Source organism: Primulina eburnea, chromosome 18, assembly GCF_022965805.1.
Source record: "Primulina eburnea isolate SZY01 chromosome 18, ASM2296580v1, whole genome shotgun sequence".
Classification (NCBI taxonomy): Eukaryota; Viridiplantae; Streptophyta; class Magnoliopsida; order Lamiales; family Gesneriaceae; genus Primulina; species Primulina eburnea.
Window position 1 is genome coordinate 585,265 of NC_133118.1, and position 14,514 is coordinate 599,778.

At 46.6% G+C, this 14,514-nt stretch overlaps 1 protein-coding gene across 1 annotated transcript; it reads right to left on the reverse strand.

Annotated features, from left to right (window-relative positions):
- Nucleotides 1–11,368: 11,368 nt before the first annotated feature.
- LOC140820136 (uncharacterized) lies at nucleotides 11,369–12,935 on the reverse strand. The gene is made up of 4 exons (XM_073180459.1): nucleotides 12,213–12,935; nucleotides 11,714–12,128; nucleotides 11,524–11,668; nucleotides 11,369–11,426 (listed from the first exon to the last, which is right to left on the reverse strand). Exons 1-4 carry the CDS (start codon nucleotides 12,933–12,935, stop codon nucleotides 11,369–11,371), a joined length of 1,341 nt encoding a protein of 446 aa, XP_073036560.1.
- Nucleotides 12,936–14,514: the final 1,579 nt, after the last annotated feature.

Consider the following 14,514-nt stretch of genomic DNA (forward strand, 5'->3'; position numbering starts at 1 on the left):
GGAACTTAATGAAAGTCATATCAGGGAGGAAACTCTTCAAAGGCATCAATCGATTCTTGATCGTAAGAACGCCTCCCTGATGGATGCCATAGAAGAACAAATGTCCCGGGCTGAAAGAGCGGAGAAGGCCCTAGCCGAGTCTGAGCGCCAGAAAGAGCAACTGCGGACTTCCTTCCTGGAATCCTCAGAATTCAAGGCGGCCGTTGAGGATCGAGCCTATCCTTTCTTTAAGACCGGCTTCAACAGATGTCTTCAACAATTCCAGGAAGCCGGGCTTATCCCCAAGGACAAGGCCAACTTTCCAGACTTCGGGCTAGCCATTGCGTCTCTTGCAGGAGCTGGGATGGAAGATAAGGAAGAAGAATCCGGAGAGGAGGAAAAAGGGGAGAAACCTGTAGAGGAGGAATGAGAAGAAAAAGAGCGGCCGACGGAGGAGGAAAAAGAGCCGGGCACCGGCCCTGCTGATATAGAATAGGATTGTAATTTCTTTCTTATTTTCAAGTTCATTTCCTGTTTTTCGGGCCTCTTAGTAATGCAATATTCTTTGTCCCCTTATCCTTCTTTGCAATTTTCATAAAAGCTTAGCATCTGATCTTAACATGAATAGGATATTCCTGCTTTAAAAATTCTTAGAGATTTTCCAAGTGTTGAGAACTTCACTGAGATAGAAAACCCAGGCATCGGTCTTCTGTTTTTTTTTTAACTGATTATTTGTGATGTAACTATCTGAAATAAACAAAAATTTAAACCGGGGAACAGGTTCTGGGACCTTGGAATAGTCGAGGTACGGAGCCCCGAGCCAGGGTGTAATGCCCTGGGCTTATGTAGAGCTAAGGTATGGAACCTTAGGCCGGGGAACAGGTCCCGGGTCTTTGGAATGGTCGAGGTACGGAGCCCCGAGCCAGGGTGTAATGCCCTGGGCTTATGTAGAGCTAAGGTACAGAACCTTAGGCCGGGGAACAGGTCTCGGGACTTTGGAATGGTCGAGGTACGGAGCCCACGAGCCAGGGTGTAATGCCCTGGGCTTATGTAGAGCTAAGGTACGGAACCTTAGGCCGGGGAACAGGTCCCGGGACTTTGGAATGGTCGAGGTACGGAGCCCCGAGTCAGGGTGTAATGCCTTGGGCTTATGTAGAGCTAAGGTACGGAACCTTAGGCCGGGGAACAGGTCCCGGGACTTTGGAATGGTCGAGGTACGGAGCCCCGAGCCAGGGTGTAATGCCCTGGGCTTATGTAGAGCTAAGGTACGGAACCTTAGGCCGGGGAACAGGTCCCGGGACTTTGGAATGGTCGAGGTACGGAGCCCCGAGCCAGGGTGTAACGCCCTGGGCTTTTGTCTTCTCGGTTTGATGTATTAATAACTTAAAGTATAAAGAAATATGAGAAAAGCGGTCCTTTATTATTTCTTGAAAAGCGAAAATTACATCTGTGCCTCGGCTAAGTGTAATATTTCTTTAAATGAAGTACATTCCAAGGTCTCTTAAGAAGTTTTCCCTGAGCATCTTCCAGATAAAAAGATCCTGAACTGACTCTCCTAATGATTTTGTAAGACCCCTCCCACCGAGCTTCAAGTTTGCCCACATCCCCAGCCGGATTGACCTTCTTCATAACCAAGTCCCCTATCTGTAGATCTCGAACTCGGACTTTTTTGTTGTAGGATTTCATGACCCGGCCTCGATATGCTTCCATCCGAATCATGGCTTGATCCCTCTTCTCTTCTAAGAGATCCAGTTCCACTGCACGGCTATCCTCATTATTGCTCGGATAAGACTCTACTCGGGCAGATGTTTGCCCAATTTCAACAGGAAGGATGGCCTCGGATCCATATACCAAGCTGAACGGAGTTTCTTGAGTAGGTGCTCGGGGAGTAGTCCTGTATGCCCACAGTACACTGGGTAATTCTTCGACCCAGTCCTTCACTTTGCCTTGCAATCTGGCCTTTAAGGCTTGTACAATAATTCTGTTTACAACTTCTGTTTGACCATTGGCCTGAGGGTATGCCACAGAAGTAAAGGACTGGGTGATCTTCATTTCCCGGCACTAAGATGTTATCTCCTTTCCCTGAAATTGTCTTCCATTGTCTGAGATCAATCGCCGGGGTACGCCGAAACGACAGACTATATTTTTCCATAGGAACTTTAGAACCTCCTGCTCGGTGATCTTGGCCAAGGCCTCAGCTTCTACCCACTTAGAGAAATAATCAACAGCCACCAGCAAGAATTTTTTCTGAGCTCGGGCAACCATAAATGGACCCACTATATCCATACCCCATTGATCAAAAGGACAAGATGCCCAGATAGGCTTCATAGGAGTGGCTGGGCTGTGTTGAAAGTTGGAATGATGTTGGCATCCCTCACAAGTCCGGACTACTCGGGCAGAATCGTGGTGAAGTGTAGTGACCCGTTCCAGAATCATCTACTAATCAAGAACTAAGCATGCGATTAACTTAATTAAAAACAATCAGAATTAAAGGCGGAAAAACTGTCACCAAAAGATAGTTATACAACCCAATCGAAAATCCAGGACAACTAAACTAAAAGGAAATATACGGTACAACCATATCGAATCAAAAAGATACCGAAGAACTAAACCAACCAGCTACTCAACGTCCTCCTCCTCCTCCTCCTGAGCTGTCCAACCTGAGGCCTGCCCCGTGGGAATGGGGTGTCCAAGATAAACAAAACCGAGGACGTGAGCGATAAGAACGCCCAGTACAAAAGCATGAGTATACAAGCCTATATGAAATGCACATGCTATGATATGATACCAGGGTAGTCAAGAAACAGGAGTAACAAAGGATCTCAAAATGCTCAGTCTAGAGGCGCCAAGTGGATAGTGCCGCGCGGTACTACCTCTGGGTCACTGCATCCACTGCAAGAACAGACGTGGACCTAAAATGTCCCGGATCACCGAAGCCCTCCCGACCCGTCGGCCACTGTGTACTCTCGGTGTCCATGCGTCCACAAGACAAGACAGGGCTGAGCGGCCCCACAAGATATAGCTTATCTCGAAAGAGATACAGCTCAACAGTAAAGGCTATCTCGAAGGAGATACGGCTCAACATGAAATGCAACATGCATCATACAGCGTGACATAATAGCATGCATTATATGACATATATCAATGCACCACATAATCATGCAACACATATAAGAATGTATACTCGACCAGGATATCTCGGATAGTACTTTCGTACCTCTATCACAGCAAGCCTAGCCTTACGCAACACCGCTAATCAGGTCTAGAACAAGCCTACGCATCAAAAGCATACCCAATGAACAATACTACCATGCTCGACTAGCAAAACCAGTAATACCAAAGGTTTAGGGTTTACCTTCGTCCGTCGACAGCCCTTTGATGTCAATTGCCTCGTAACTCAGGCGTCGCTACGCTACCAATCCTGGCAGCTCTTGGCTATCGCTCGACCAACAACTAACCCTAGAAACCTTCCAAACCTCTCAACTAGGAGACACAACTTCAAGAATTTGCAATCCAAAATGAGGAATTCCGAGCACTATTTATAGGCTATGTTCGGATCCACCGAACACACTTCGGAACGTCCGAACTCCTACGTGTCCATCGGCTCTTGACACCTCATGATCGGATCCACCGAACCTACACTTCGGATCATCCGAACTTGCATGCAAACTGACGTGTCGATCAACTCTTGACACCTCATGATCGGATCCACCGAACCCACTTCGGATCGTCCGAACTCTTCGGTGCTACCGAACCATCTTCGGTCCGTCCGATCATGACCATGGTCAAAATTACACATTAAACCTTCTTAATCACCATTAATCCGTTAATTACCCAATTTGGAATTCAGGCTACTACATTCTCCCCCCCTTAAAAAGATTTCGTCCTCGAAATCAAGTTTAGAGGATGAACAAAAAGGAGTAACAACCTTGTTATTATATCTCAATTGTTGCTAAACACAACTGATATTTAGATTACAACGGAAAACACACACATAAACAAAGTAAAACTCAAAAGAGCTCTGGATGCTCCGAACGCATACGACTCTCTAGCTCCCAAGTGGCTTCTTCAGTGCCTCTGCGCTGCCACTGAACTAAGACAAGAGGAATGATCTTATTCCGCAACACCTTGTCTTTGCGATCGAGGATCCGCACTGGTCGTTCCACGTAAGACAAGTCCGTATTTAGTTGAACTTCAGATGGATGCAAGATGTGAGACTCATCTGCTACATATCGTCTCAACAAAGATACGTGGAACACATCATGAATACTTGATAGGTACGGCGGCAAAGCAAGTCTGTAAGCCAAATCTCCCACGCTTTCCAATATTTCAAATGGACCAATAAATCTCGGAGACAGCTTACCCTTGAGACCAAATCTCAAAATCCTGCGAAAAGGCGAAACTCGGAGAAACACTTTCTCACCTGGCTGAAAATAAAGAGGTCGCCGCTTGGTGTTCGCATAACTAGCCTGTCGATCCTGAGCGATCTTAATCCGTTTCTTGATTATTGCAACCTTATCAATAGCTTGCTGGACTAACTCCGGTCCCTCAACATGTCGTTCCCCAACTTCGTCCCAGAATAATGGAGTACGACAACGTCGCCCATACAACGCCTCAAATGGTGCCATACCAATACTACGATGATAGCTGTTGTTGTACGCGAACTCAATCAAAGGCAAATGATCCTGCCAAGCGGTTCCGAAATCCATCACACAAGCTCGCATCATATCCTCAAGTGTACGGATAGTCCTCTCCGTCTGACCGTCGGTCTCTGGATGATAAGCTGTACTCAAACTTAGTGAAGTACCCAATGCCGACTGAAAACTACCCCAAAATCGTGAGGTAAAACGAGGATCTCTGTCACTGACAATACTGACTGGTACCCCATGCAAACGTACAATCTCTTGAATGTACAATCGAGCCATACGATCGAAAGTGAAATCACGGTTATATGGCAGAAAATGAGCAGACTTGGTGAGTCGATCCACCACTACCCAAATAGCATCACTATTCCTCGAAGACAATGGTAAGTGAGTAATGAAGTCCATCGCGATATGCTCCCACTTCCATTCGGGAATAGGTAAGTTCAGCAATAATCCTCCCGGTCGACGGTGCTCTGCCTTAACCTGCTGACAAACAAGACACTTGGAAACAAACTGATAAACGCTGCGCTTCATCCCTTTCCACCAAAATCGTGTCCTCAAATCTTTATACATCTTGTTGCTTCCCGGATGGACACTCAACTTGCTTCGATGAGCCTGAGCCAAGATTTCTTCCCTCAAAGTATCATCCTCTGGTACCACAACCCGATTAGACAAACACAGAAGACCATTAGACTGATAATGGAAATTGCTATCTCCACCAACCAATCGGGCTAATCTCTGAGTCTTGAGATCAGACATCTGTGCATCTCGAATCCGAGCGAACAAAGCTGGCTCAGATAAAATGGTAGCAACACGAATGCTCTCCATACCTTTCCGATGTTTGAAATTAAATCCCAATGAACAACAATCCTGGATAGTACTAATCATAGCACTGGTCTGAAGTGCAGAGGCTCTCACCTTGCGACTAAGAGCATCGGCTGTGAGATTCGCAGAACCTGGATGGTATTTGATCTCGCAGTCATAATCTTTAAGTAGATCCATCCAACGACGTTGTCTCATGTTCAACTCAGCCTGAGTGAACAGATACTTCAGACTCTTATGATCAGTAAAAATTTCAAACTTAACCCCGTACAAGTAATGACGCCAGATTTTCAGCGCGAACACAATAGCAGCTAGTTCTAGATCATGGATAGGATACTTTTCTTCGTGAGGTTTCAACTGCCTGGATGCGTAAGCGATCACATGATCATTCTGCGTCAACACACACCCTAAGCCTTGAAAAGAGGCATCGGTGTAAACACTGAAACCATCAGATCCTGACGGTAACGCCAAAACAGGTGCAGAAGTCAGAAGTCGACGAAGTTCTCTGAAACTATCTTCGCACTCAGATGACCACTCAAATGGAACATCCTTCCGAGTAAGTTGCGTCAAGGGTCTAGCTACCTGAGAGAAATTCACGATGAAGCGACGATAATACCCTGCCAGACCTAGAAAACTACGGATCTCAGCCACCGTCGTAGGACGTGACCAATTCAGCACTGCCTCAATCTTGCTGGGATCCACAGAAATTCCTTCCTTGGAAATCACATGACCAAGGAATACTACACGATCAATCCAGAACTCGCACTTACTCAGCTTAGCATACAATTGCTTCTCGCGAAGAATCTGCAACACAATCTTCAAGTGCTGAATATGCTCTTCCACACTGTGAGAATAAATCAAGATATCGTCGATAAAAACCACAACAAACTGATCTAGAAAATCCCGAAAGACTCGATTCATCAGATCCATGAACACTGCTGGCGCATTCGTCATTCCAAATGGCATAACTAGAAACTCGTAATGCCCATATCGAGTACGAAATGCAGTCTTGGAAATATCATCATCTCTAACTCTCATCTGATGATAACCCGATCGCAAGTCAATCTTGGAGTAAACAGAGGTACCCTGAAGCTGATCGAACAAATCATCGATACGAGGTAATGGATACTTGTTTTTGATCGTCACTCGATTCAGCTGGCGATAATCAATGCACAATCGCATAGATCCATCTTTCTTCTTGACAAACAAGACTGGAGCTCCCCAAGGTGAAACACTCGGGCGAATATAACCTTTATCAAGAAGATCCTGCAATTGCTGCTTCAATTCTCTCATCTCTGACGGAGCAAGACGATAGGGGGCACGAGAAATCGGTGCAGTCCCTGGCATTAACTCAATGCCAAATTCCACCTCTCTAACCGGAGGAAAACCAGGAATCTCATCTGGGAAGACATCAGGAAATTCACAAACCACTGGAATATCCTCTATACCAACACTACCTGTGGACGAATCAATCGCATAGATGAGGTAGCCTTCCCCGCCCGACTCTAAAGCACGACAGGCTTTCAGAGCAGATACCACTGGCATCGGAGGTCGCGCTCCCTCACCATAGAAAAACCAACTAGAGCTCTCAGTCGTACGAAACTGAACAAGCTTCTGGTAACAATCCACGGTAGCTCGGTAGGTAGTCAATAGGTCTATACCTAGAATACAATCAAAATCTTCCATCTCCAAGATCATAAGATTCGCAATCAATTCGTTACCCTCAAAATCTAAGGGACAACCCATCACTAGACGCTTCGCTAACACCGAATGACCCATCGGGGTAGAAACGGAAAGAATGACGTCTAGAGAAACATATGGTAACTTATGACGCTTAACAAATCGTGCAGAAATGAATGAATGTGATGCTCCGGTATCAATAAGAACAAAAGCAGGAATACCGCATAAACGAAAAGTACCTGCTATGACTCTCTCCGTTTCATCTGCAGCCTGATCCTGGTTCAGCGCAAAAACCTGACCTTGGGCACGAGGTCGAAGATTTGAACTACCCACTGCCTGACCCTGCCTCCTCTGCTGTACAGTCGTCTGAGATCCGGAACCAGATCCTGCTCCACCTCGCAACTGAGGACAATTCTTCTTGAGATGACCCATCTCTCCGCACTGAAAACAAGCTCCCGCGGCTGATCGGCATTGCTCCGATGGATGGTTCTTCCCACAATGCACACAAGAAACCTTCTTCTTACCAAAGCGGAAAACACCGCTAGACCGTGATCCAGATCCAGAAGAAGAAGAACCAGATTTCTTGAAAGACTGAGATCGAGGGCTCAAAGTACTCGGAGGTCTAGAAGAAAGAATAGCCCTACCACGCTGGAGACTGATCTCTGCCTGGCGACACCGGTTCACTAACCCATCATAAGAAGTAGGATTATCACAGACAGTGACTCGATCAAAAATCTCCTGGTTAAGACCCTGGAGGAAATGGTCATACTTGGCCTCAGAACTGCCACTGATATGAGGGGCAAAGGGTAACAACTCGAAGAACTTCTGCTGATATTCATCAACAGACATACTCCCCTGCTTAAGATTCAGGAGCTCAATCGTCTTTGCCTGGCGAAGGGCTGGAGGAAAATACAGCTGCATGAAAGCTGCACGGAAATCGGCCCAGATCACCCTACCCTGAGACTGGACTATCGGCGCAGAAGTCGATCGCCACCACTTGCGCGCACGGCCCTCGAGAAGAAAACTAAGGGTCTCCATCCTCTGCTCCTCGGTGCACTGGAATGCACGGAAACAACTCTCCATGCGCTCTAACCAATCTTCAGCATCATCGGGAGTCTCACCGCCGACTAAAGGCTTAGGCCCCATCTGAATGAAACGGTGCAAATCAAAACGCCTAGGACCATCCCGACGATGACGATGTTCACGATGACGCCTACGATCGTCCTGGTCACCCCAACGACCTACACTTCCCTGACTACTCTCATCACCAAAGTGGTCAGCCATCGCTACAAGATAGAATGGGGAAAATGGTAAAATGGTCAACGAAAATCCCAAAACAGAATCTATATCCCAAAATCGTAAGCATGCTCTGATACCATAAATGTAGTGACCCGTTCCAGAATCATCTACTAATCAAGAACTAAGCATGCGATTAACTTAATTAAAAACAATCAGAATTAAAGGCGGAAAAACTGTCACCAAAAGATAGTTATACAACCCAATCGAAAATCCAGGACAACTAAACTAAAAGGAAATATACGGTACAACCATATCGAATCAAAAAGATACCGAAGAACTAAACCAACCAGCTACTCAACGTCCTCCTCCTCCTCCTCCTGAGCTGTCCAACCTGAGGCCTGCCCCGTGGGAATGGGGTGTCCAAGATAAACAAAACCGAGGACGTGAGCGATAAGAACGCCCAGTACAAAAGCATGAGTATACAAGCCTATATGAAATGCACATGCTATGATATGATACCAGGGTAGTCAAGAAACAGGAGTAACAAAGGATCTCAAAATGCTCAGTCTAGAGGCGCCAAGTGGATAGTGCCGCGCGGTACTACCTCTGGGTCACTGCATCCACTGCAAGAACAGACGTGGACCTAAAATGTCCCGGATCACCGAAGCCCTCCCGACCCGTCGGCCACTGTGTACTCTCGGTGTCCATGCGTCCACAAGACAAGACAGGGCTGAGCGGCCCCACAAGATATAGCTTATCTCGAAAGAGATACAGCTCAACAGTAAAGGCTATCTCGAAGGAGATACGGCTCAACATGAAATGCAACATGCATCATACAGCGTGACATAATAGCATGCATTATATGACATATATCAATGCACCACATAATCATGCAACACATATAAGAATGTATACTCGACCAGGATATCTCGGATAGTACTTTCGTACCTCTATCACAGCAAGCCTAGCCTTACGCAACACCGCTAATCAGGTCTAGAACAAGCCTACGCATCAAAAGCATACCCAATGAACAATACTACCATGCTCGACTAGCAAAACCAGTAATACCAAAGGTTTAGGGTTTACCTTCGTCCGTCGACAGCCCTTTGATGTCAATTGCCTCGTAACTCAGGCGTCGCTACGCTACCAATCCTGGCAGCTCTTGGCTATCGCTCGACCAACAACTAACCCTAGAAACCTTCCAAACCTCTCAACTAGGAGACACAACTTCAAGAATTTGCAATCCAAAATGAGGAATTCCGAGCACTATTTATAGGCTATGTTCGGATCCACCGAACACACTTCGGAACGTCCGAACTCCTACGTGTCCATCGGCTCTTGACACCTCATGATCGGATCCACCGAACCTACACTTCGGATCATCCGAACTTGCATGCAAACTGACGTGTCGATCAACTCTTGACACCTCATGATCGGATCCACCGAACCCACTTCGGATCGTCCGAACTCTTCGGTGCTACCGAACCATCTTCGGTCCGTCCGATCATGACCATGGTCAAAATTACACATTAAACCTTCTTAATCACCATTAATCCGTTAATTACCCAATTTGGAATTCAGGCTACTACATGAAGAGTCGGCCACCAGAATCCGGCTAGCATCGCTTTTCGAGCCAAAGATGTTCCTCCCAAATGCTCACCACAGCATCCTTCATGAATCTCTCGAAGAACATAAATTACTTCCTCCCCGCTTAAACACTTCAATAATGGTCCCTGGAATGATCTCCGGTATAGAACATCATTTAAGAGAACAAACCTGGGAGCTTGTCTTTTTATCTTCTGTGCTCGAGCTTTCTCCTCGGGCAATTCACCGTCCCGGATGAATTTTATCAAAGGAGCCATCCATGAATCCTCCGGCACTGTCAACATCTCTTCCTCTTCGATGGCTAAAACTACTCGGGAAATAAATAGAACTTCCCGGGTTCTGTCTTCTGATAAAGAGGCGGCCATTTTCGCTAAGGCATCTGCTTCTCCATTCTCCTCTCGGGGTATTTGCTCAATACTCCAACCCACGAACACTTCTGTCTGGGCTTTGATGAGGTGCAAATATTTGAGCATCCTGTCATCCTTGACTTCATACGTACCCTTTATCTGCTGAGTGATCAACTGTGAATCAGAGTATAATATAATTCTGGTCGCTCCAATCTCCCGGGTAGCTCGGATACCGGCTAGAACAGCCTCATATTCTGCTTCATTATTCGTCACCCGGGAATCAATTTTTACTGCCAACTTAATCTTCTCTCCCGATGGGGAGATTATCACCACTCCGACTCCGCATCCAGCCAGGCAAGAAGCCACATCCACAAACACTCTCCATCTTTCTTCCTCAGCTGGTCGAATCATCTCAGATAGGAAATCGGATAAAGCCTGCACTTTTATGGCCACCCGGGGTTTGTACTCAATATCGTACTCCCCCAATTCCACATTCCATTTAATCATCCGCCTGGACACTTCTGAATGAGTCATAATTCTTCCAAGCGGGCTGTTAGTAAGGACGATAATGGGATGTGATAGAAAATAAGGCCGCAACTTCCGAGCAGTCACAACCAAAGCCAGGGCCACCTTCTCCACTTCACTGTACCGTAGCTCGGGACCTCTCAGGGCATGACTAACATAGTAAACAGGGTTCTGGTCAGAATCTTCTTCCTTGATTAACACTGAGCTAACGGCATACTCTGTGGTGGACAAATACACAAATAATTTATCCCCGGGCTCGGGTTTTACCAACACCGGGAGCTCAGCCAAATGATTTTTCAGATCCTGGAAAGCCTGCTCACACTTATCATCCCAGCCGAACTTCTGGGCTTTTCTGAGAACCTGAAAGAAAGGATAACTTCTGTTGGCTGACCGGGATATAAACCGAGATAAAGAGGCAATCCTCCCGGTCAACTTCTGCACTTCTTTGACAGATCGAGGAGAAGGCATACATAGCACGGATTTTAATTTTTCTTGATTGAGCAGGGTCGGGTGATCCACCGGATCAAATCAAAAATTTATAGTGTTGTTTAGGAAATTGAACAAGGTAAATGGCTTCCACTGCGACCTGCAAACAATGAAAGGAACTCGTGAATGGGCGTCGGAGGGGTGTCCGGCGTGACCACTCCGATGCTTAAGTCAGCAGGGTTGTCAAGGAAGAAAACTTGAGTAAATATCTATGAATGCTTGCGAATGAAGAGATTCTAGCTCCCTCCTTTGATTTTCCCAGAATGTCATCCACATAAACCTCTAGATTTCTTCCCAGCTGCTTCTCAAAGACTTTATTCATTAAACGTTGATACGTGGCCCCTGCATTTTTCAACCCGAAAGGCATTACAACATAACAAAATGTACCTCCCGAGGTGATAAAGCTGGCATTTTCTTGATCATTTTTTGCCAAAGGAATTTGATGATATCCCTGATAGACATCCATGAAACTGAGCAGTTCGAAGCCTGAGGTGGAATCCACCAACTGATCAATCCGGGGCAATGGGTAATGATCTTTTGGACAGGCTTTATTTAGGTCCCGGAAATCAACACACATCCTCCATTTCCCGGCGGCTTTGGGTACCAGCACCACATTCGAGAGCCAGGTAGGAAATTGTATCTCCCGGATGTGGCCGGCTTGCAGCAACTCTTTCACCTGTTCATCAATAACTTTGTCTTTCTCGGGACCAAAGTGTCTCTTCTTCTGTTTGATCGGGTGAGCTCCCGGGAGAATGTTTAATTGATGCTCAGATATCAGGGGTGAAATCCCTGTTAGTTCCTCCTGGGACCAGGCAAACACATGAATATTAGTCTTTAAACATTTAAGTAAACTGACCCGGATAGATATATTGAGGTCCCGAGCTACCCGGATCTGTTGGCCTGGTCCTATCTCCACTGCCTCCTGCTCCTCTTCTGCCACAAAGTGTACTTCCCCCTCCTCCACCATCCTTCCCCTTACTTCCCCCATCTTGGCTTTCTTTCCCTCCTTTCTAGACTTGCCTTGATCTGCCCGGATACCCTCCACATAACACTTTCGGGAAGAAGGTTGATCTCCACGGACCTCTCCTACTTGACTGCCCACTGGAAATTTGATCTTTTGATGGTAAGTAGATGGTACTGCCCTCAACTCATTCATGGCCGGCCTCCCCAGAATGATATTGTAAGATGAGGGGGAATCTATCACTGTGAAGGTGGTCATGACTGTTTTCTTGACATCTCGGGAGCCTAGAGTGAGTGGCAGAACAATTTCTCCCTCCGGATAAACCGCGTGTCCAGCAAAACCAAAAAGGGCAGTCTCCACAACCTCCAACTTAAACCCTTGCAAATCCATCTGGGCTAAGGCATCTTTAAAAATCACATTGACTGAACTGCCTGAATCCACAAAAACTCTCAAAATGTCGTAGTTGGCCACCCGGGCTTGGATGACCAGAGCATCGTTGTGTGGCATGTTTACTCCCCTTAGATCTTCCGGACCAAAACTGATCACGGCCTCGTTTCTCCTAGATCCTTCCACCTCTATACACTCTCGCCTACTTCTCGACTTCCTGGCTCGATTTGAATCTCCATCAGTAGATCCTCCCGAAATCATTTTGATCAGTCCCGCCGCAGGGGAGGAAGATCTTTTCTTCTCGGGCTCCGGCTCCCTCCTCCTACCCACAGCGTTCCTCGGGCTATTTCTCGCGTTATCCGGGTGTTAGGCATTGGTGGTCGAGGTGTCCAGAGTGGACCTCTCGACCTCTTGACCAATTGATTATATCCTTGACTGGTGGGTGGAACATAATTTCTCTTTAAGGCCTTGCAATTCTCCGTACTGTGCTGACATACCCCGTGCCTAGTACAAAATCCACTTCTCTCGGGCTGAGACAACGGGTGATCGGGAACTGGGTCCCTACTGCATTCCTGTACCTCTCTCTCCCGGATAATTTTCAGAGGCACGTGCTGGGAAAAGTGCCCTGGATTACTCCGCCTTGGTCCTCTCTCCTCGGGCTTAGATGCCCGGTCCCCTCTCTCCTTTCTGATGGCTTCCCTCTTTTGCCTCTGGGCTTCCTCCATATTAATGTATTTTTCTGCCCGAGATAACAAATCTTCAAAGTCCTCAGGCACTTTCTTTGTTAACGATTTGAAAAACTCACTCTCTTTCAAACCTTGAGTGAAGGCAGTAGTTTTTGTCTCCACAGCACAAGTAGGCACATCCAAAGCCACTTTATTAAACCTCTTAATATACATTCTCAGACTCTCCTCCGGGTCTTGCCTTACTTCGAACAAACTGAAAGCAGTTTTCTTATACTTTTTGCTGCTACTGAAATGATGCAAAAAGATTTTCTGAAAATCGTCAAACGATTTAATACTCAATGGAGCCAACCCATCAAACCATCTTTGAGCCGAATCTACCAGCGTAGTCAAAAACACTTTACACTTGATCCTATCGGTGTAGCAATGCAACATAGCCATATTCTCGAATCTGGCCAAATGTTCCTCTGGATCTTCGTTTCCATCATACGTTCCTACTTTGGCAGACTTAAAGTTCCCGGGAAGAGGTTCCCGAATGATTGCCTCGGCAAACGGGCGTCCCTTGACAGACACTCGAGAAGTTCCACGATTTTCCAGCTGTCCTTCCAAGACTTTCATTTTCTGTTTTAACTCCAACATCTCCTCGACTATCGTTGGTGACTTAGATCCAGCAGAGGATTCCTCCACTTCTCCCCTCTTCTCCTCCTCCCTCAATTCCTGCTGCTGCTCCTGCTCTTTTTCTGGTTCCTTCTCGAGTGGTATATCATGGTGGGAAGCTTCCCGCCTAGCCATAGCTTTCTCTACGGCTTCATTAATACGCTTATCCAACTCCGCTGGAGTCATAGTAATAAGATCAGGAGGAGCATCCTCCTGTCTTGAATGATTTGCATCGGCTCCTTGAACCCGGGAAGTATTCTGGTTAGTCTTCCTCGTGTGAGCCATATCAACGCCTTAGTCTCAAGTTCCCACAGACGGCGCCAATGATACGATCCGAGTGAAATGGGTGAGCAGGGTCGGGTGCTCCATCGGATCAAATCAAAAATTTATAGTGTTGTTTAGGAAATTGAACAAGGTAAATGGCTTCCACTGCGACCTGCAAACAATGAAAGGAACTCGTGAATGGGCGCCGGAGGGGTGTCCGGCGTGACCAGTCTGAT